We start from the raw sequence: 22,279 nt of genomic DNA, 5'->3' as shown, positions 1-22,279 counted from the left end.
TTTATAGACTTTTTAAATTTAGGTATTTTTCTTGTTGCTAGGCAGCATTTTTTCAAAAAGACGGGGTAAAACCGGGTTTTCCTTAATAAAAAATTCAGGAAACCGGAATTTAAAAAATTCATAAAGAGAATTAAGAAAAAGTGAGCCCTTTCAGGCAAGTAGTAAGTTGATTTTTATAAAATGTAGACAATTTGCAGTTGTTTAGGCCAATAAAACTATTTTTGAGGATTTTCTGACGTTAACCCTAGAATATTTTGGGTTAGAAATTTAGCAGCCTCGTCCCAGTCTCCTAAAATCTTAAAATTGCTTTATCTTTTGAACAGATTAGCGTATAATAAAAAGTGACCCCATTTCTTACGTAGAATTTTTTTCTCTTTCTGTCTGAACCAAAATAAAAAATGTTAAATCGACTTTTTAAATCAAATTCCAAAAAAAAACGAGTTTTGAAATTTGAAAATATTACGATTAAGATTATTTTCAGCGGGGACAAAAGAAGACGAAGAGTATAATTTTCCACTGGGGACGATATTTTAACCAATTTTTCCTGTGGAAGGGATCCCTGCGAGAAGGGTGTGTTATTTGTCGAGATCAAGATGACCTCTAAAAGCTGATTTCAAAGTGCAGAATAAATCTTTTACCAGTTCCTTGAAAGAAATAATACCGAAACATTATTGGAGGTTGTACCTCTAAAAAATATACGCTTTTTTATAAAAATATTTATGATAAAATTGATCAAAAAATTAAGAATATGATGGTAAGAATACCACCATCATGGAATTTAGCAACAACCTAAGAATCTTTTATTTTCAAATTTTAAGGGAATTTCACTATTAAATTGCAAATTATTCCCCAGCAATGCTAAAAGGTCCACAAAAATGTCAAATTTTTGTTTGAGGTATACATCAAGGACTATATATATATTACATATATCGGACGGAGGATCGAGACAAAAATACCATTAGATGCTAGAATGCTATATATTACATGCTAGATTTTGGCTGAGTTTTGATCCAAACCTAAGAATATTTCGAGAAAATTCTCCTAAAAAGTTAGGAATATTCATGATGAATTGTAAAAACACCATTCTTAATCTTATATAGAAAATAAGCCTAAAATACTAATTATAAGGAGAATATGCACTAAAACCAGCTTATTTAGAGAAAAATAAGGGACTCTTTTTTTAGCTGAAATATTTTTCAAAAATTAATAAACAGGGAGCCCGGCCTAAAAAGCAGACCCCGCCCCGCTATTGTTATTTTTATGAATTTTTCAAGCTCTCACACCTAGACCTAAACCTAATTAGAATTCGCATCGTCTTATTTTGTCGTAACAGCATTTCAGCGTAGATTTTGCAAACATTCGGCAAAATTTTCGACTTCAAGTCGTTTTGTTATATTTTTTTCGGTTACAGTACGGGAATACATATTTACATCTTTGCATCATAAATAGTATTCGTGAAATATAATTCTGGACTTTTTTACAAAGCATAGTCGAACGTGCGCAACGCACTGGGCTCAACTTCAGTGGCTTCAAATTATTCATAGGCCCAATTGTAGACCCCCAGATATTTACCTAATGAACAAGTGTGCCAAATTTCAACCAAATCCGACCATTTTGGATGGCCTGTAGGCTGCTCCAAAGCTTTAGCCTCGTTTTGGCAAAAAAACTCATCCCTAGGCCCCAAAAATCTAAACTTTTGAAAAATGTAAAAAGCACCCCCAGATATTCACCCAAGGAATAAGTGTGCAAAATTTCAGCCAAATCGAACAATTTTTGAAATCTCCAGGCTGCCCTAAAGTTTTAGCCTCGTTTTGGCGAAAAACTCGTCCCCAGGCCCCAAGAATCAGAATTTCCAAAAATCGAAAAAAGATGTTCACCCAAGGAACAAGTGTGCAAAATTTTAGCCAAATCGAACAATTTTTGAAGTCTCCAGGCTACTCCAAAGTTTTAGCCTCGTTTTGGCGAAAAACTCGTCTCCAGGCCCCAAAAATCAAAATTTTCAAAAAATGAAAAAAAAAACCACCAGATATTCACCCAAGGAACAAGTGTGCAAAATTTCAGCCAGATCGAACAATTTTTGAAGTCTCCAGGTGCCCCAAGTTTAACCTCGTTTTGGCGAAAACTCGTCCCCAGCCTCAAAAATCAAAATTTTTAAAAATGAAAAAAACACCCCCAGATATTCACCCAAGGAACAAGTGTGCAAAATTTCAGCCAAATCGAACAATTTTTGAAGTCTCCAGGCTGCCCCAGGTTTTAGCCTCGTTTTGGCGAAAAACTCGTCCCCAGGCCCCAAAAATCAGAATTTTTGAAAAATGAAAAAAACACCCCCAGATATTCACCCAAGGAACAAGTGTGCCAAATTTCAGCCAAATCGAACAATTTTTGAAGTCTCCAGGCTGCCCCAAAGTTTTAACCTCGTTTTGGCGAAAAACTCGTCCCCAGGCCCCAAAAATCAAAATTTTCAAAAAATGAAAATACACCCCCAGATATTCACCCAAGGAACAACTGTGCAAAATTTCAGCCAAATCGAACAATTTTTGAAGTCTCCAGGCTGCCCCAAAGTTTTAGCCTCGTTTTGGCGAAAACTCGTCCCCAGGCCCCAAAAATCAGAATTTTTGAAAAATGAAAAAAACACCCCCAGATATTTACCCAAGGAACAAGTGTGCCAAATTTCAGTCAAATCGAACAATTTTTGAAGTCTCCAGGCTGCCCCAAAGTTTTGGGACATACACACAGACAGACACACAGACAGACATTCTCAGATTCTAACTCAACTGAAGTTGAGAAAAACAGGTTACAGAATATTGAAAGTAAGACTCGTTACGATAGGCAAAATGGATCTCCAAAAAATATCCTTCGTGACATATAAAAAAACAAAAACTTTAGGGACAAGGGCCAAAGTTAGTTGGAAGTGTGTGATCACTCTAGTTAATATAAAAACCAAAACAAAATGAGCATAAAAACATAAAATCAACAAGAGGTTGTCAAAACTTTCTAACACTGAAGGAAAATGGCATGGTTTTTAAGTTTGGTGGAATTATCAAGTTTTGACTTATGTACATCCTCGAAAAAAGCAGAACTCGTCCAAGATTGATTAAATTTGGATTTTGAATAGGAAATAGAGTAATTAGGTCATAAAAATTCATTAAAATACCGTATTACTTCAAATATCAATTTTTTTGGATTTGAGGAGGGCGTTTATTCGAGGGGAGCGTTTAAAAGTAGGGGGCGTTTATTAAGTAATTTTTAACCAAGGCTTCTTCAATAAAGTGAATGGGAACCTTTTTTGCCTTTTCGTTAAATTCTTTCAGTTCAAATATGTCATTTTATGGGTCAAACAAGTTTAAATACTGAAAGAATACAATCCTCAACAGATATAATCGAAGTTTATCTTCAAATGATTCTTACTTACAGCTGCCTCTTACAAATAAATGCTCCTCCTAGGGCGGAGGAATTTATTTGAGGGGGGGGGGGCTTCATAAAATTTTCCTTAAGGGAGGGGCGTTTATTCGAGGGGCGTTTGAAAGAAGTTATTCAGTATGATATTTTTTCCGGGCACACTGTATATTAAACCTTTTTTAATAAAAGACCATTAAAATACTCTTTAAAATCATAATTAAATACTTTACAAAATACATTTTTCATTTTTTAGAATCTCCTTTGCTTGAAGTTTTTGTTGAGGAAACAATCTTTTGTCTTTGAATCTGTGTAACAGATTGGTTAGTATTAGGCATTGGCCGTTTCTTATCGGATAAAGCAGGTAGTGTTACTTTGGGCGGGTTAACCATTTGAATTGGTTTGACCGGTCCGTTTGTTGGAAGCGAGTTGGTCAATCCGGTTAAATTTGTTCTCGGCTTCTTACTATTAGCCAGAGAGGTTCGGATCTGTTCTTGAACTTGTAGAGAAATAGATGGCAGAGAGGATGTGACGTGTTGCTGTGTTGTTGTTTTTGGAAGTACTTTGGGCACGTTCGTGTTGTTAGCAACCATAGCAGGAGGCATGACGTTGACAATTTTAAAGGTTGTTGGACCACCGTTGCGTTGGCCTATGGTTCGTTTGAGAATGTTTGGGAGTTGTTTCACTAAAAGATCTTTAGAGTTTGCAGTCACAGTGCCAGCGTTTTCATTCTCTTTTACAAGTTCGTTTAATTTGAAATCCTTATCAATCTTATAGTTCTTTCCTTGGATACGGATTTCACTTAATATTTGGTCTAAATCACCGGTAACGATGTTGCCATTAGCAGTCGGTGTTGCTTTCAGTATGACGTATTTAGCATTACTGTTTTGAATCATTTTCATCTGTTCTGCATCTGGACTTTTAACGATGGTAACATTCATGTCTTGTGCACCAGCGTCACTGAGTTTGAATACTTGTGAGGAGGCTTGTTTCGTTTGCCCTTTCATAGACGACGAGCTTGAACTTGATTTTGCTGGTATTGGTGTTTGTTTAGAAACTTTTGGGGCAGGTGGCTGAAAAGATACAATAAAAATATTGTTACAGTTTAAGTCAAACGTTCACTATTTGCAGGAGATTGGAAATTATATTATGACTTTGAGGTACACGTTTTTTTTTTATTAGAACCTAGTTTATAAGAACATTGAGGCTGAAATTTGTCAAAAAATTAAGAACATCGTAAGAACATGTCCAGCCTCAGTTTGGAAAAAAATGACAAGAAACTACAATTTTTCCTCTTTTTAAGCAGTTTTAACCGAACTTAGGGGTGGATTTTCCAAAATCGAGAGTCAAATATTGTCTAAATTTTACCAATTTTAAGTGCTCTTTATTAATTTCGCTTAGCGAAAGTATTACGATAGCCTTTCTGCGGCGGCGGCGGGGGAGAATTTTTTGGGGGCGAAGATTATGGCGTGGGCGTTTGGCTGCGGGCGTACTACGGCAAATATTCTAAAGGTGGACTCACTCACAAAGATAAAAAGTGATAAAAAACAGGGTTTTCTAATAAATAAAATACGCTAAAGGTAAGAAGTGTAACCAAGCCTTTGCAAACATTCATCGTGAGAACTGTTTAATGACTGCTTTTGAAACTTGCTGCTGCTGTATACTGTAAATTTTTATCATATTTTCTGGTCTTTTGTAGAGTGTTTAAAGAGGTTTAATATTTGTTTACTACTAAGTACTTTATGTTTGTGTAGTTAGTGAATGCCCAATAAATTGATCAGTAAGTAGTACAAAAAAGAGTTAATTTTCCACAACAACCCCAAAACATATTAACCCTCTCTTCTCTTCTTCTTCATCATCAAACTACAAACAGCACAGGTATGATCTTTTTTTCTTTTTTCACCAGATAGTTATGTGTTAATAGTGAAACAGTTTGTGACAAACAGTCAGTTTTAGCAAGTACAGTGAAGTCGGGTACTTGCATCAGTGGAGGGTAACTTGCACAGCCATCAAATGACTGACCAATCAAAGCAGCAAAATTTCAAAACAAATGAACTACGCAGCTCCGCTTGCAGCTCTAGCCTACCATTTTTGTTTTGATTTAACTTCGTATTTTAATGACCAAATGGGTAATTCATTTGAGGGCTTATGTAAGTTACCCGATCTCACGGTATTTCTTAGAAATCATGTCAATTGAAATTCAGCAATCATTTTTGTATAATCGAAACGACCCTGCCTACGACACTGCCGTACATTGTCATTGTACAGTGATTTGCGGTGGGTAAAGTAGGGTGTACAGATAATACAGCAGATTTCAAATTAACCTATTTTCACCGCCGTACAAAGGACATTTAGATCCAGCCCGTTAACACCTGCATGCAAAATAGAAACAATTATCAAGAGAAACAGTAGAATAAGTAAAAACATTAGAACGAGCTTCTGCCCAAAGATTTCCTTCCCAATCTTAGTAAAGCTTAATCTCTGCTCGAAAAAAATAGGATTTCAACGTGGAAAGATAGAAAAGTTGTTGATTATTTTTTAACGAGAATTCGAGGACAAGAAACTTTTGCTTAAAAAAACTGAAAATTGAAAAATGAAAGCAATTTATATCAACTAAAAATACCTTATAAAAGGAATCTAAGGAAATGATGACGACCCAGGGCACACCGAGCTCTTCGATAATCTTTTTCGCTACTGTAGTTTTGCCTGAAGCACTGCCTCCACATATGCCTAAGATTGACAGAAAGACTCAATATAAAACCTAAACAACCGTTGTTGGATTATCCTTTACCAGGTTTAAGAGTGATGTTTGATTTCAGTACTAATATTTTCAAAAGAAAATGAAAGACTTATAACTTTCAATGGATCGAATTATTTTTCGCGTGATGCAAAATCTCAATTCTATTTAAATATTTCAAATAGTTAGAGTCAGTTATAGTGAGGCATACCAATGAGGAAGGCGTTGGTCATCTGTCCATGTGAGTTGTACCATGGTGGTCTACCTACAAAAATGCATGTGAAAGGTTAGGAAACAATAGGGTTTTGAATGGGCTTCTATCGTTACGATTACAGGCTGTTACAGTGTATGGAGAGTACTCAATTTGGTGGATGACGAAAAAAGTTTTTTTGGATGAAGGGAATTGGTGGATAACGCAAAAAATAAATTGGCGGGAACTTAACTTGACAGATTTCAGGTATATAAACCCGCCAAGACCGCCAAAGTTTCTCCCTTTAAGATAACTAATCCCATAGCAGAATAATGTAAATATCCATAAAAAAACACCGGACCATCATTGGAATTGACGTTGATTAGGTGGTCAGGGCCAACACACATTTATCGACACAGAAAGTTAAGTCAGTAAGAAGCTCAAATCTGGAAAACCATTACTCTGCATATACTAGAACGGCTCAATTGTATTTCCAGTTTTACAATGAATCTCACAATAACAACAAAACCAAGTCCGGAAACCACAAACATCTTACCAGCAGTGTAGCATACTGAGTTTTCTCTTTTCTTTGACATGCTTTATTTGAAGGCTATTTCTTTTGTATTTTTTTCTCGTTTTTTCACTGAAAATTAAGTAAGGAGATAAAGTATAAATCCTGACTATTTTTACTAAACTAGCACTCAGGGTAAAGAAGCGTTCGCTAATTCAAACTCTGCTTACCCTGTCATTTCAACAGTTCTTTGTCTTAAAGTAAATTTAGGTCTTTCCCCTTAAAAACTTAAATAAATCTATGAAAGAGAAAGTGAGAGATGGCAAGAAAAGGTGCTAAAAGCATCTGAAACGTAATTTCTTCCAAAAATTATCGTAATTATAATTGCTTTTTTAAATTCATTTTAAAAATTACAGGTCGATTTTAAATTAAAACATAAGAAATTCGAAATTTGGTAAAAATTAAGCTTGACATTTACATAAAATTAAAAATTAATAAGTAGAGATGTCTATATTGAAAGCTTTTAAGAATGCAATGATGAAAAGATACTTTAGAAATTCAGTTTAAAAAAGGTACAAAAAATGACTATAATGACTATACTAAAAATAGACTCTAATTTCATGAGAAGAACGAAAATGCTGTTTAAAACAAACTAGATCCTCTCTCAAATGGCTGAATTTTGAACAAATTAGTGAACACAGTATAAATAGGGGTCTAGCATAAAATTTTTCTCCGAAAATACGAATATGTTATAAGAATAGTTTGAAAAAAGAAAACAAAGTGTATTCTGGTGTATTATAGAATTTAGACAATGAAAAAATATTGCTATGCATGATGAATCGATGAATAGGGTGTGTGAAAATTATCACAATTAGGTCATTGGTAATTTAAGATATATATCTACATAAAAACTACAATAAAATATTAATTTAAACAGGGGGGGGTACAGCCGCAGGGTACTAACCCATAGGGTACTAACCTGATTTTTAAGAAAAATTGTCTTAGGTACCACCACCCCCTTTTTAGTACCGGGTACTTACTTTTTCTTAAGGAAAAAGGGACCCCCACCCCCTTTTAGTACCGGGTACTTACTTTTTTTTAAGGAAAAAGGGACCCCCACCCCCTTTTTAGTACCGGGTTCCGGCTTTAAAATTGCCAAGGAAAATAGGAGACACCACCCTTAAAACTTGCCAAGCATGGTCCCAATCTTTCAAAAGCCAGCAAAAGCAGCTCTTTGTTGTTATTATGACTTGTATATACCATATTTTTAACTCAGATCCTCTAAAAAGTTCTTTAAATCAAACACAACTTTTAATTACAAAGGTAAAACAACGAAATTCCTTGGCAAAAGTAAAATATTATATAGCTGTAATATCTGCAATAAAAGTATATATCTATCAGAAGATGTAAAAATCAAGTTGATAAAAATTGAAGAATAGTATGAAAGCTTGGATTGGATGGATTTCCTTATTTTTTTCTTCAATAGATTGGTAATTTATTCAAATTATTCAAAACTGTGTCAATCTTATGAAAGAAGTTGAAATAGAAAAAAGTTGCATTGTTGACCTGCCTCCGTCTTAATTGTCATAAACAGACAAACAAACAAACAAACAAACAAATATAAACAGAAATAAGCTATAGGGTATAATATAAACTGCAATAAACTAAAATAAACTAACCCCTCTAACAAAAACAATCATCAGTTTGGATAAGAATTTTATTGTTTAAAAGACAGATTGTATCACTTTGGATGCAACAGCTTGTAATTCTTTTCATCAGAAGGCAATGACAAACATATACCTCATTCTAACTTGAGATATCAAAGACGAACTATCCTTCTCACTAATTAAAACAATACTGATTTTGAACAATAGGTTTCTTTACATTAGCTATTTCAATATTTGTATAACTTAGTGGTCATAAAATTCTCCTCTTAGAAAGTAGGGAAAAAATTAAACAAAAAATTAAACAAATGTACCATATTCAGGGCCTGAGTACTCGAAGAAAAATTGAAATGATACCCCACCCACCCTAAAATTGGTACCGGGTACTAACTTAAAATTGGAGATATACCCACCCCCACCCCAAAATTAGTACCGGGTACTAACTTTTTTGAATTTCTAAATTAGACACCACCACCCGGCTATGGGTTAGTACCCTGCGGCTGTACCCCCCCCTGATTTAAAACATTCATTTTTCTAATAATTGAAAAATACCTATGATACCTTGAAAAGAAGAAAATTGGGTTTCTATACTTAAATCAAGCAAATCCAAGATTAGTTTAATTAGCTAAAAGTGTACTCTGAGAATCTCTCCTCTGAGAATTTTAAAAAGCAATAATTCTTGAATTCGTTTTATTTTATAAAGATATAAAAAATAAACGAATAATTTTAAACAGTAGAAATTTTGCACCGAATAAAAGGGTTGTTAAGGTAAAACAAGTATTTGATAATAATACACTTTCTCGTTCAAGTGTTAAAAATCATGAAAAACGAGAACCACTGTACTTCATGTTAAAAACCCATCAATCGTTGAGAAGTAGGATATTTAACAGTAACCTGAGAACGCGACATTTTTCAATACTCGAGACATATGACATTTACATCCCCTTTCTCTTCGAAAACATGAACAGTGCAACAACTTCCAATTTGCTATTGACAAGCGTTCAGTCGTCCTATAAATCGAGAAATTTAGTGAAAAATTCATGTCATACACGTTTTTTATATATGACAACAAATATATAGGAATAGGAACATAAGGTTTGAAGGCCAAAAAACTAAAAACATTCCGGAAACATTTAAAGACTTTGCAGACTCTAGAACATTTAATGTCTTAGAAAAGCCGACCGAAATACTCACAAAATGCTGAAAATTGCAACCGTTCTAAGAACATTTTGAGCCTTAAAACTCATTTAAAATTCGAGGAACATTGCTTTGTAAACAAGAAAACATTGTAACTATTTTCTTTGGAGATTACACCAAAATATATTTTGGCTCGAAATACTCTTATATAACAGTGATACTTTTATGGACCTACCTGGTTATGCATTTAACACATACAGTATATGGCCCCCAAAACGGAGACGGCCCCCAAAACGGAGGTTTTCATTGAAATGAAGATTCTGACATGATTTTTGTTTATTTTGAAAGAATGATGGTTATACTTAAAAATGAGCATGTTTTTGCTGGTTTGAGACGGATTCAAAATAACATATTTGCGTCTAAAGGAAATATTTTAACACCAAAATTAGATAAAAATTGCATATAACTCACTCTAGCTCCTTGGATATTGAAAATAAGTTATGAAAACGGGGTATAGGAAACTTTCTACACCTAATGCCGTTCATCAGAAAATGCAGATACATCTGTGACTTTAGAGGCTGGGTAAAAGATATAGCATCTTGAAGGTCAACCATTATTTTGGAGCCCTAAATAAAATCAGTATTGACAAAACCGAAAATTCTAAATATGAGAAAAAGCAAAAAATCTTGGAATTCTTCTCCTATCACCTTGAGTTAATAGTTTATAACAAAAAATTAACATTATATATAAAATTTTTCGCTGAATCAACAAAAACGGCAAATTCTGTCATTTTTTTGCAAAATATAGGAGAAAAATATCTTTAAAGCTTAATATTTTCAGTTTCAGTTAAGCTTTTTTTCTAAAATTTTCACAGCTTATTCCATACATGAATGGAACTATTTTCAAAAGAGATCTGTTTTCAAAAACTTGATTAAGACGTTGTTAAATCAAAATTGTCATTTTGAAAATTTCTAAATTTTCAGTTTGGACTTTGCAATATCGAAAATCTTGAAATATTTCATAAAAATCATAAATTTTACATCCATCGGGTCGTAAATTTAAAATATGTTCATAGTTTTCCCCCTATTAATTACCACTAGGCTTAATAATTTGATTTTAACTACACCTCTGTTTTGGGGGCCCCAAACCTGCATTTTGACAACCAGGGGTACACTGCAAAATTTGATCAAATAAATTTATGCCCAAAACCCTCTAAATCATATTTCAAAACTATGGTCAAAATTTTGTATTCATATCTTAAAGATATCTCGAGAAATCACTAAAATTTCAAACCTCCGTTTTGGGGGCCATTAGAAAAAAGCTACCTATCTTTAAGCGATTGAAAAATATTGTTGAAATTGAAAATTTTGAAAAAGAACTTCCAGGAAATAAAGTAGAGATGTTAAAGGTTTTCATGCAGCAAAAATTTTTGTAAAATCTCTTTTCCTCTAGATTTGAGAGAAATTTCAAATTTGATCGCCGTTTTGGGGGCCACATACTGTATATAATTGATATCTACGCGAGCATGACCGTTAACCAATCATTCAGAACACAAATAGTGACAATCTATTAAAATTAGTCGTTTGTTTCTTATAACAAAACGTTTAGAAACCAAAATTTCATACTCTTAAAATATTCTTTCATATTCATCTTTTACCTATGATGGTACCCTACTTTCATGCAAAAAATCAGAAAAAATCAATTTTTCACAAAGTCCAAAAAAACCGTTTTTAGCCTTTTTTTGGCCCAAATTTACCCCCCGATTTTTTTTTTCGAAAATCGGGCTCCGTCACATTTTGGCCACCACTATTTTGCACCTTTGTACCAATAATCAAAAGATTCCTACGATTCAATCCTGAAAAAAGTTGGTAACAGACGAACGAACGGACGAACGAACACAGGTTAATTTATAGGACCTCCACCCCACCGGGGTAGGTCCAAAAAATATGTAGTAGTTACCCATTCATCTTCGTCGACTCCTTCAAAATCATCTTGCTCTAAACGATCGTCGAGGCCCAATTTACCAACCATTGCATTGATCAACTACGTAAGAAAAAAAAAGTGATATTCCGTAAGTACGATTGAAACAATACAATAAGTAATTGGTCGGCCGTAGCAAAATTTACGACTTACGATTTCTCTACAGGCGAAGAACAATATCAGAAATGGTAAGATCACTTCCAATCAAGGTCACAGATTTATAAAGCCCGAAGGGCTATATGTCGTGCTCTTGCTGAAAAGTGTGCCGTGGTTAGGTAGGAAATCCTACCTAGGTCACGTGACATTACAAAAGAATTTCAGCGCTTGATCAATCAGAAGCTTCGCAGATTTTCGAAAACAATAGAAACTATCTTTCTTGCGATATTCACTTTTTTTGCGTGCGATAGCTTAAAGCACGAAATCTGGCCCTTCGGGTATGTGACTGACAGATGGCGTGGTGTTTAAGAAGATGGGCCCCAACGAGCCGTTCAAAAAGTGACCCTTACTTTTTGACCAAGAAATTTGAGAAAAAATGGTTGGGTGACGAGAAAAATTAAAACCCCCAAAAAATGCTATTTGATTGGATATTTCCAAAATTCAACCATTTCCACGGACAGGTAATTTTGAAAAAACAGCAAGCGTTAATTTTGTCTAATTTTTCTGTACACTGTAAGGGTTCGTTTTCGAAACCCTAAATTTTGACCGATGTAGGGTTCTAGCGAGTTTTGTGTCCCTTGCGAGGTGTTGGACATACTATATATGGAATATTGCAGTAATGAAAGGTCGAACACAACTTTATTTTTGATAGGGGAAAGTTTTTTTGCCACAAAGAAGGTCGATGAAAATCTATAATTCGTATTTCGTTCATTCTTCATTTTTCTTGAAAAGGGATCTCAACTAATTACGTGAAATTCGTAACAATTAGATTAAAGTAATCTAACAGTGAAATCCTAAGGCCGAAAATTTCACAATCTTTGAGGTCTATACGAAAAGAGGAATTTCGAAAATGAGGAAAGAACTTCATTTTGTAGAACCAGTTCTACATTTAATTTAACATTCAAAGTTATACAAAGAGACAAGCGCTAAGGACCCCTGGGAGATTCTTTTTCGGACTTTTTCAGACAGGGAGGAGTCACTTAATAATTAGTGATATTTTGGGGATAAAAGAGTACACGAGATCTGACCAACTTCGCATATTGTTTTTACCGTTATAAGTTATTTGAAAAAATAAATGTTTACAATCATTTATAATTATACGTCCAAAATTCTCGTCAGATTAACCCTTCTTTCCCATTTTACCCCATGTACGGGAAATACTCAGGCGGAGGATAGAAAGTGCCAACAAAAGATTTTTAAACTTTTAAAGGCTTCTGTGGAGAAGTGGATGACAAGATGACAAAAATTGTTCTTATCCGAGAGTTTTATTCCTTATAGAATCAAGATGAATGTTATGCAATGTTTATTAATGAATAAAAAGGCATATAAAATATTAAAATACGGTGTCTGTGCTTAAAATGAAATTCCAATAAAAATAGAAGTTTAAATAATGTACGGTTAGATGCCGTGTAAATTGTCTTACACTTGTCGAAGTTCCAACTTTCCATCTTTCATTTCCATCACCGGGGAGGTTGGAGAAGCATTATCTCTTGGTGACGAAATACTTGACATATTCGTCCTTACCGACGCACTTCGGTCATATATACAGAAAGATGTTTTCGAATCACTAATCGCTTGTTTCGGATGTCGCGCTTTCTTGATACAAGGAGCTAACAAGCGGTACACTTTTCCGCTGAAAATGGCAACAAATATCCAAGTATTGGACGCATATACTGAATAGAAAACTACTATAGATCTATTCTCCTTTTTCACAATTAGTGTGACCATAAGTATGACTATGAGGCCGATATCGAGCACAAAAGCAGCGTACATGATCACTTTCCCTTCGTTGTAAAGACTCGGTAGTTTACGATTTCGGAATACTTGTACACTACATACCATTGATAGTAAGAATACACATAACGCACTCGTCATGGTTTGTACCGTGTAATCGCACGTCCGGACTAAAGTATGAATGTCCCGGTGTAAATCTTCAGCTACTGTTATTGGGAAAAGATCCCATAGGAGTCCGTGTAATATGATGTAAGTTGTTAGCACAAAGACTAAGATCTTAACCTGCCGTCGCATTTCAGTTAAAATTTCTTTCTGACTCAAACGTCGTCTTTTACTGAAAATCCGTAACAATAATTCAGTTTTGATGAGTATAACAGCCAAAACCATTATCGTGAAAAAGCTGGTCAAATAATGGTACACGGCACATGTGACTAACGAGATTTCAATAGTTAGTAAGAAACTACACAAAGTCACCAGGAGTTGCGCAACCAGCTGTGTGATGGATAAAGGAAAATTCGAAGCTTTGATGATTTTCTCGTTACGGAAATAGACAAAAACAACAATAGTGAATAAGATACATAAACTTGTGATAACTGTTAATGCGTATATAATGATATTTACGCTTTGATCGTAAGGTGTTTTACGTATCACGTAAGCAATACATTGTGTTTTATTATCGTTCGGGATTGAATTCATTGGACAGAGTTTACATATTTCTTGACCAATGTTTGGTTTGTGGTAATTCCCTTGACAAGGAACACATTTCCAACAACATATTTGATTTGAATGCAGTGGGTAATGTCCTGGTAAACAATCTTCTGAGCATTTAGCGACTGTCTTCTTATCGTTCGGCCATTTGAGTTTGGATTCATTTATAGTGAGATAACCGTGACTCCAATAACCAGCTAAAGCGTAGGTAACTTGACTGTTGTTGTACTGTATGTTCAAAATTTTATACCGTTGGTTTTTAATGGTGCCGAATTCATTAAATTCAACTAAATCACCATTAAGCGAATGAAATTTGACTTTCCGTAGATATTCTTTGAAAAATAAGGTACGATTGATTTTCGGGAAGGATCCAACGTATCTGTTCTGGTGATCTTTGATGTACGATTTCAAAGCTGTCAAATATGCTTCCACACTATTCCGTGCTAGACCAATTTTATGTGTCTGGAAAATGGCACGCCTTGCTTCTATGGTTTCATCAACGATATTGTAACGCTCTAGAAAGGACCTAAGCCACGTTTTCCCTACATAGGTTGAATTATCGCTTGGGTATCGTAAATTAAAGAAATGCTTTTCAAAAGCTTCGTCGTTGCCTGAATAAGGTACGATACTGAAGGCTCCTTGTACAACTCTCGGATCTCTGTAAGAAAACGTATTCGAAGCGCCAACGCCTTCAGTGAATATCCACGTCTTGTTGAAAAGTCCGACATCTCGTGCCGCGTTCATGAGAATACGGGACGGCGACGTTACCGCCCACACGATAATGACCCCCGCTTTTTCCGCATTCTGAAGTTCGTGCGCAATTTGCTTGATCTCATCATTATTGTATGGTACTGCGAAGAATTTATGGACAGCTAGACAAATACCGTTAGCTTTGAAAAGGTCTACAAGTTCAGCAGTTCCACTACGACCGTACACGTTATCAGAGGCCACTAACGAGACGTATTTCCAACCGAATTTATTTACCAAGTCGAATATAACACGACTTTGATAATCATCAGCTGCTATAGTTCGCATGAAATAAGGAAATAATTCTTTATCGTTTAGCTTAACGCTTGTTGAGGAGTAACTAATGATTGGCATTCCGGAAGGTAACAGTATATTAGCAGTCAGTTCCGACACGGTCGACGACGCCGGGCCGACAACACCGATGACGTAATCTAGATTCCCAGTATCGTTGCAATTACATTGGTGTGAAGAATTCTTGTCGAAACTTGATGGAGAATTCAATAAAATGTCAGATCCGATTTCAACAGAGACATGACTATTTGATTCACCACAAGTATCATAAAAACGATATCCAACCTTGAAAGTTGAGTTCTTGTTGAATTTGTCTAAAACGTAGCGTACAGTTTCCATATACATGAATCCGTTACCACTGGTCTTTTTGTTACTGATGTAAGCTGGATACATACCAATCAGTGTGTATGTCCCTTGCTCGTTATTGATAGTCGAAGGTCCAGTACATTGCTGTGCATTTGTTGGTTGAAAGTTCCACGTTACGATAAACACAAGTAACCACGTGTAAGAACCAACCATCTTTGGATATTTCCCTAAGGTTCAGTCATGGTTATATTGATAGTGTTTTTCGATTATTTTCATTGATTCTATGAGAATATATGGTTTGTTATTTTGATTAAGGATAACGTTAAAATAAAGAAAAATCATAACACAGAATTAAAGTCGATTACTTTTTTAGTCGCCTTGAACATTTAATCATGGTTAAAATCTGTTAGTATACCGAATTTATCAATGTTCAAATTTCTCTGGTTTTTACTGTGTTGTAATTTTTCGAGAATTTCTTCGAAAATATATCCCAAGAAAGATTATTGCATAGAGTGCGGTAGTGCAAAAATAAAAGGCGAAAGTTTTGAGTGAAAGCTTCAAACCGATGAAAACATTCATATACAGGAATAAGTAAACACGAAAATTGAAAAACGAAGAAAATACTCTAATTATTGCTATCCCGTTTGAGTAAAACTCCTTTCAAAATACCTAAATGACCTGGAAATTGATGAAAAAAATTGTAAAAGGAAGTTTAAACACGACGAAAACTTGAATACAAGCCATAGTAAATTGAAATTGAAACTGGAAATGCCAAATTATTACTAGTGTTCCTGAGATTTAGTAAAAAGGTATAACTAACGTGACGCATGGAAGTTATAATCTAAAAATATGAAATACCCGGGGTATTTGTTCCTTCTTTGGCGCTTTACTTAACCTTGCTTTTATCAGACGATTTCAGACGATTTCCTCACCCATTCAAAAACACACCATGGTTTGAGTGAGCATATGTATATGAAAGTTATGGCACAACCGAATTTCCCCCGAAGGGTATAGGATGAAGCTTAAGGATAAATAAAGCTTTCTAAATCACAAAAAAACCCACGGCGCGTGATCAAAGAGATACAGATCTGAATCCGATACAAAGATGGATGAAAAGTGATAACGCTATATGGGCCTGAAAACGAAAGAAGAAAACCTCCTCAGCCTGAGCACGGAAACTACACTATACATGATATCTATAATGTAATTTTGAAAATATATAGAATAAAAAGGGACCAAAAATTTCTTTATCACAGGGTGAAAAAATTGAAAAAAAAGCATTTGTTTTGAGATTTTCTATTTTCTACAGAACAGCAAGTAAAAATTCTCTATATGAAACGCGAAAAATTAGGGGGCAAATAAATGGAAACTAATTGAATTTTGAAAAACGTGATGGGTTTAAATTAAAAGATGTTTCATTTTTTCGTGAAGTGAAGTGATAATTATTGCACCTGGAAACCCTACCAATCTTTAAAACAATATAGCTTCTATACTTATTAGAATATATTACTGGAGCATGAACTTTAAAATCATTGAATAGCAAAATATGCCTACCTTCTCTAAAAAGATGAAATCTCTAAAAAGTACCTCAAAATATATATGTTGTAACTCAGTCTATATCCAAAAAATAATGTCATTAAATTATTTTTTGGGATTTGGGATTTTTAAAGGTTGAAAAGAGATTTAAAAAATTCGAAAAACAAATAAGGAATCAAGGAGAAGTTTAATAAATAAATTGAATCTTTCCACCTCCGTAATTCTTCTAAATCGAAAAATTTATAAAACTGAAAACAAAAACATTAAACTCATCGCCTTGAACTATTTATAGATCTATCATCATCCAGAAATCAAACTTGAAAAAGTCTCAGGTAACTTTAAAGCTTGTTTTACCAATTTACGTTAACTAGATAATCGTATTTTAACGATTTTTGGTAATTTGACGTGATCAAATTTCCCGAAAAGGAGGAAGAAACCTCTAAATTTTTTTTGTCAAAATAAGGGACTGGTTACATGTAGGCAACGTGAAATTCACTCCGGAGTGTAATTTTAATCGTTTGACTGCTTCACTTCACTTCACCATTCAGATCTGTATCTCAATGAAAAATTGATATTTTTGTGTTTTAAAACTCTGGGGAAAGTGAAAGCAAGATAGAAAGATAGAAACAATGATAAAATTCGATTTTGAAAATTGTGAAAATCTGTTCACTTCACCTTACTTTAGCTACGTACTTTTTATTTTATTTCAATCTCTTTAATCACCAAAACAATGTGGTATAAATAATAAAATTTTGTCCTCTAGATATATCTACACACCATGTGGCCCAATGAGGCCGTTCAAGAATAAAGTTAAAAATCGGGCCTAATGGAAAATCTCTGGTGTGCGTAGGCGTATAGAGCTAAAGATGGTAAAAGACACGACCTAATTGAGATAAATAGGAATTGTGTAACCAAACAAAAATTGAGGCCTTAAATGACTAAAACATATGTGAATAAAGCCTCACATCGCAGTACTGTTTTCCTTTCGGTGTAATAGAATTTTCTAAAGAATCACAAGAAAGTAAATTTTAAAAGGGCTGATTAATTGAAAGTTTTTATTTTGAAAATTAAGTCCAACACTATTTAGTTGAGGTTATTAAAGACTTCATATCCCCTATGGAAACTTATATGAAAAAGAATTCATCATATAGGCTGATAAATCAAAGACCCTCAGAAAAAAGCTTATTGCGAATAAGCAAAATATAATACATACCACACCGAGACACAACGTGATTTTTCAAAATCGGTCTATAAAGCTTGGTACTCACTTGTGCAAAAAAATCGCGTTTAAGTTTGTTTCCATCTATCGCGCGAGCAGGTCTGTTTCCATCGATCGCGCGAGCGTGCACGCTGGGCCGAAAATCTTAAATAGATTTGGCCGCACACTCCGCACAATCAATGTTTGATATCCATCAATAAAGAGGTGGACTCTAACACAATATGTATGTTTCTATTTTTTTGTTTACTCAGCAGTTTTTCTCTTTCTTGATTGCTTGAAAGATTATCGATTGAGATGTGCGCTCCTGTACGCTCAAAAAAGTTAAAAATTTTCAGCGTAGAAACAAGGAAGTTAGAAAAGAGCACAAACGCGTATAGTACAAGAGCGTACACATTTTGTGTACAAGAAAATTTTTTAGGAAGTTTTGGCCTAGCGTGCACGCTCGCGCGATAGATGGAAACGGGCCTTTAATTCAAATCGACGTTTAAGTGCGCCTAACTGATAAACGCACTTATGCGCAATTTTTTACATAAGTGAGTACTAGGCTTTAGTAACTATCAATAGTCGAAACTTTCAACACGAGATTGTTCAAAAACTACACGCCCTTTATAAGAACCAATTAATTCTTAATCTTATCTGGTTTCCAGACTCAAGAGTTCTTGAAAGGTTCACATAATGCTTAACTTGGTCACTTATTGTTGCTTGTTTGTTTCAAAAGACTAGGGTTGTTCTTAATTTGTTCTCCGGGGGGGGGGGCAGTGGGTTTACCAACTGACGGTATGTTCGGCGAAAAAAATGGCTTTTAGAATCGCACCCTTCATACCCTTACAGTGCATTTTTTCAAATTTTAAACTCTTTTAGAACAAAAAAATCAAGATTTTCGAGCCAAAATTTGCAATTTTTCCTAGATTTGCTGAAATTTCTCCCCCCCCCGGGTTTGTTCTTCGGTTTTTAACCAAATCGAGTCTCGTGTTGTTCTACTAAAAAGCCATTTATTCGAGATTCGACATACGATAAGAAACACGAAAACAAAAAGTCTGATAAAATGAGAATTATACAGAGAGGCGAAAAAAAGTTTTCAAAAACACATAACCTGAGAGAAATCAGACGAGGAAAAGTTTCCATTTCCAATCTATAATAATGTAACAGGAACATGGCAGGAAAATTTAACTCAAGACATCTGCCAAATATTACTGTGTAGAGAAAGAATAGAAAACTATTCCAAACATAAGTTTAGAAAATTAGAACTGGATGTTATGCCCAAACATTACTACACGTTTTTTTTTATAAGCAAGTGTATGCCCCTTGGTCAGGCTCATGTATGCTTAAGTTTTCAAAGCATCCAGGCATACTTTATGCTTATTATATGCTTAAGAATCATGCTTATGATTCACCCCGAGCCAAGTTTTTAATGAAATTGAAATTTTAATGAAATTTTGTAAAAAATTGCTCAGATTTTGGTAGCAGTGGAATGTAGCTAGCCGTGGAATGTCTTATTTTTTACTTGACCTCTACCAAACCTTTTTAAACAGATAAAAATGATCACTTGAAAGTATTTTAGGCTGACATATATCCTCATGTTATGCTTAGGAATTCTGCAAATCTGAGCCTTCATATGCTTATAATTTTTACCTTATTTATGTAAAAATTATGAAACTCCTAGTAGGAGAATGAATCGCTTAAAAAATGAAATCAAACGAACCGCTATTTAATCTGATTAGTCTTACTGGAAAAGAATATCCAATAGGATTTTAATTCTAACGGTTCTCCAATCACAAATTTCAAATAGCTTTAAAATAAGCTTTAATTCAAAGAACATAAAACATAAAACATAAAATCTGAACCACTCAGGCTTAACAGGTTTGGTTCGACCATTTTTCTGTTTGAACAGTAGAAAATCCTCATATCTTAAAAAAAGTTTGACACCAAAGTGAGATGGACTAGCGAATTCCTTAGCATTACAAAATTGACCAGAAAAAAAAGGACCATGTATCAAGAAGTGAACGTCAAACAGCTTATAAAAGCAGCACGCAGTTCAAATCAATCCGTGAAAAATTACACGTTGGCAATACATAAAATGTCTTTCCACTCCATTCCTAGACATGTCTATGATAAAATGTTCGTCTAGAATCGACATACTAGTTTTGGTAGGATTAATCAATAAATAGGTCACGCTGGGTAGAAATTAAAAAAAAAACTGATTTCCTTTTGTCAAGTGACGGATAATAGAAAATAGATCTTTGATTTATCTTACGCATTAGATACCAGAATAAGTTTTTTTAAGAAAGGGTAATAGGTAATATATGCGTGAAATCTTTCCCACATCATACTTAATTGACTCTAATCAATCTTTTCATTTGAAAAACATAACAGGCTTATAATGCAAGATACCTTCAGACGTAGAATCAACACTTAAAAAATTCTATTGATCAAGAGTTGTTTACACTTAAGCACAGCACATCATATATGCATGGAATTGGTTTGCACAGAGACTTTTTTATTACAGAGAATGACGATACTTTACTATAGGAAGGATAACTGAAAACTATGTCGTAACCAAAGAAACATGATGGGCTTAGTAATAGTCAATTTCCGAGTTGATTCTGACTACTCCACGCATGACACGTATTCACTCTAATCTAAAGGCCATGGTTCAGTAATATAATCTCGAGTGAATACTAAATGAGCTTTTGAGCTGGGTGATTATCTAAAGCAAAGGAATCGCAAGGAAAAAAACGTATAAATTTTAAAACAAAAGCAAAGCAGTTCTAAGTATTTTTAGATAAACTAAAAGTTCATTTTTAAGTGTTGAAGCAAAAGCAAATTCTGAATAGCCATACAAGACCATTTGATGTGGAAACTCCTTGTAAATTACTTAGATCAGAATTCGGCCTTGGTATGCTCAGTGCAGTTTTGACATTTTTCAGATGAGTTAATCGAGAGGCAATTAATTCAGGATTGGTTACCATATCTACTTGCTAGGTTATTTGCTTCTTAGCTTAGGATTAAAAACTCGAAAATACCATACAAATCCGATGAATGGAAGAATAACATTTTGATCGATGATATTTTAAGTCAGATGGATCATCAGATCAGATTGATAGCTATCGTCGACTCGATTAACTCTTAAGACCATCCGATAATATCTCATTGATCAACCCAATCTTTTGGATTAGAAATAACTATCCATCAATTTGAGCCTTAATACCTTAGTAGCAATACCATACCGTTTAAAAGTATAAAACCATTTTTAAATGGTCCCGGGAAGAGAAAACTTGTCCCAAGACACCAAAGTGGTCTAAATATCAAATGTTCAAAAACATTTTAGAAACATAATACTAATGAATACAAAATCGGCTCGTGGTTTTAAAGGTTTTGTTTTTAAATAAGAGTGGTATCGTTTGCTTACTCATCAATTTTTAATTCACAAGCTTTTTCACATTGGGTTGACACGTATGTGGAGCAAGTTTGGTCAGAAAGAGGAAAAGAAAAACATAATGTAACAAAAGGTAGACACTGTTCTGATATGAAATATGTGTCTGATATGAAACGGGAACACTTATGTAAAAATAAAACTTTTTAATATAACACATAGGTCATTTTGGAAAAGCTTAGACACAAACTGTCAAAGATTGACCAAGAAAAGTTGTTTTAAATATTAAAGAATGACCAAAGTAAAATTGTACCTCTGCTTTCTTTTCTTCGTCACTCTTGGCTGACAGAATCTGTTGACTAGAATACTTGGCTGCTTTGGGTGCTTCTTTTGGTGCCTCACTTACTAAATCATGATAAAATAACAATGGAGTGTGATGAAATGCAAGAATTAAATGTTCCCATTAGCAGAATAGAAACCATAGGTTTTAATCGCTCTGTTGGAAACATTAATCATTCTCGCTTTTTAGATTCGTCTCTACGTACAATCTCTCAACCTGAAGATGATTTCTGTTAGTCAAAAGAAAGTTTTCAA

General features: G+C 34.3%; 3 protein-coding genes and 1 long non-coding RNA gene across 5 annotated transcripts in view; all 4 read right to left on the bottom strand.

Annotated features, from left to right (window-relative positions):
- Positions 1-3,552: 3,552 nt before the first annotated feature.
- The window catches only part of LOC136808251 (uncharacterized), an 80,403-nt gene continuing 61,676 nt past the window's right edge, over positions 3,553-22,279 (bottom strand). For both annotated transcript variants that reach the window (XM_067064792.1, XM_067064794.1), the window contains exon 8: positions 3,553-4,469. In XM_067064792.1, the coding sequence (XP_066920893.1) occupies positions 3,642-4,469 (828 nt within the window). In that variant the 3' untranslated portion in view covers positions 3,553-3,641. The remainder of the gene's footprint in view (positions 4,470-22,279) is intronic.
- On the bottom strand, positions 6,020-6,967 carry LOC136808257 (uncharacterized). The gene is made up of 3 exons (XR_010846846.1): positions 6,880-6,967; positions 6,345-6,398; positions 6,020-6,126 (listed from the first exon to the last, which is right to left on the bottom strand). It is a non-coding gene; the product is annotated as an uncharacterized lncRNA (long non-coding RNA).
- The window catches only part of LOC136808249 (coronin-7-like), a 31,994-nt gene continuing 18,276 nt past the window's right edge, over positions 8,562-22,279 (bottom strand). Inside the window, exons 27-29 of the mRNA XM_067064788.1 lie at positions 21,999-22,090; positions 11,595-11,678; positions 8,562-9,508 (exon numbers count right to left, since the gene is read on the bottom strand). Of these exons, the coding sequence (XP_066920889.1) occupies positions 9,500-9,508; positions 11,595-11,678; positions 21,999-22,090 (185 nt within the window). The 3' untranslated portion in view covers positions 8,562-9,499. The remainder of the gene's footprint in view (positions 9,509-11,594; positions 11,679-21,998; positions 22,091-22,279) is intronic.
- On the bottom strand, positions 12,669-15,996 carry LOC136808248 (metabotropic glutamate receptor 4-like). Its single transcript, XM_067064787.1, has one exon. The coding sequence runs from the start codon at positions 15,768-15,770 to the stop codon at positions 13,191-13,193; it is 2,580 nt and encodes an 859-aa protein (XP_066920888.1). The 5' UTR covers positions 15,771-15,996; the 3' UTR covers positions 12,669-13,190.

This window comes from Clytia hemisphaerica, unplaced genomic scaffold (genome assembly GCF_902728285.1).
Source record: "Clytia hemisphaerica strain Z4C2 unplaced genomic scaffold, Clytia hemisphaerica genome assembly, whole genome shotgun sequence".
Taxonomy (NCBI): domain Eukaryota; kingdom Metazoa; phylum Cnidaria; class Hydrozoa; order Leptothecata; family Clytiidae; genus Clytia; species Clytia hemisphaerica.
Note: the sequence above shows the minus strand (reverse complement) of the source record. Positions and strands in the feature narration are given on the sequence as shown.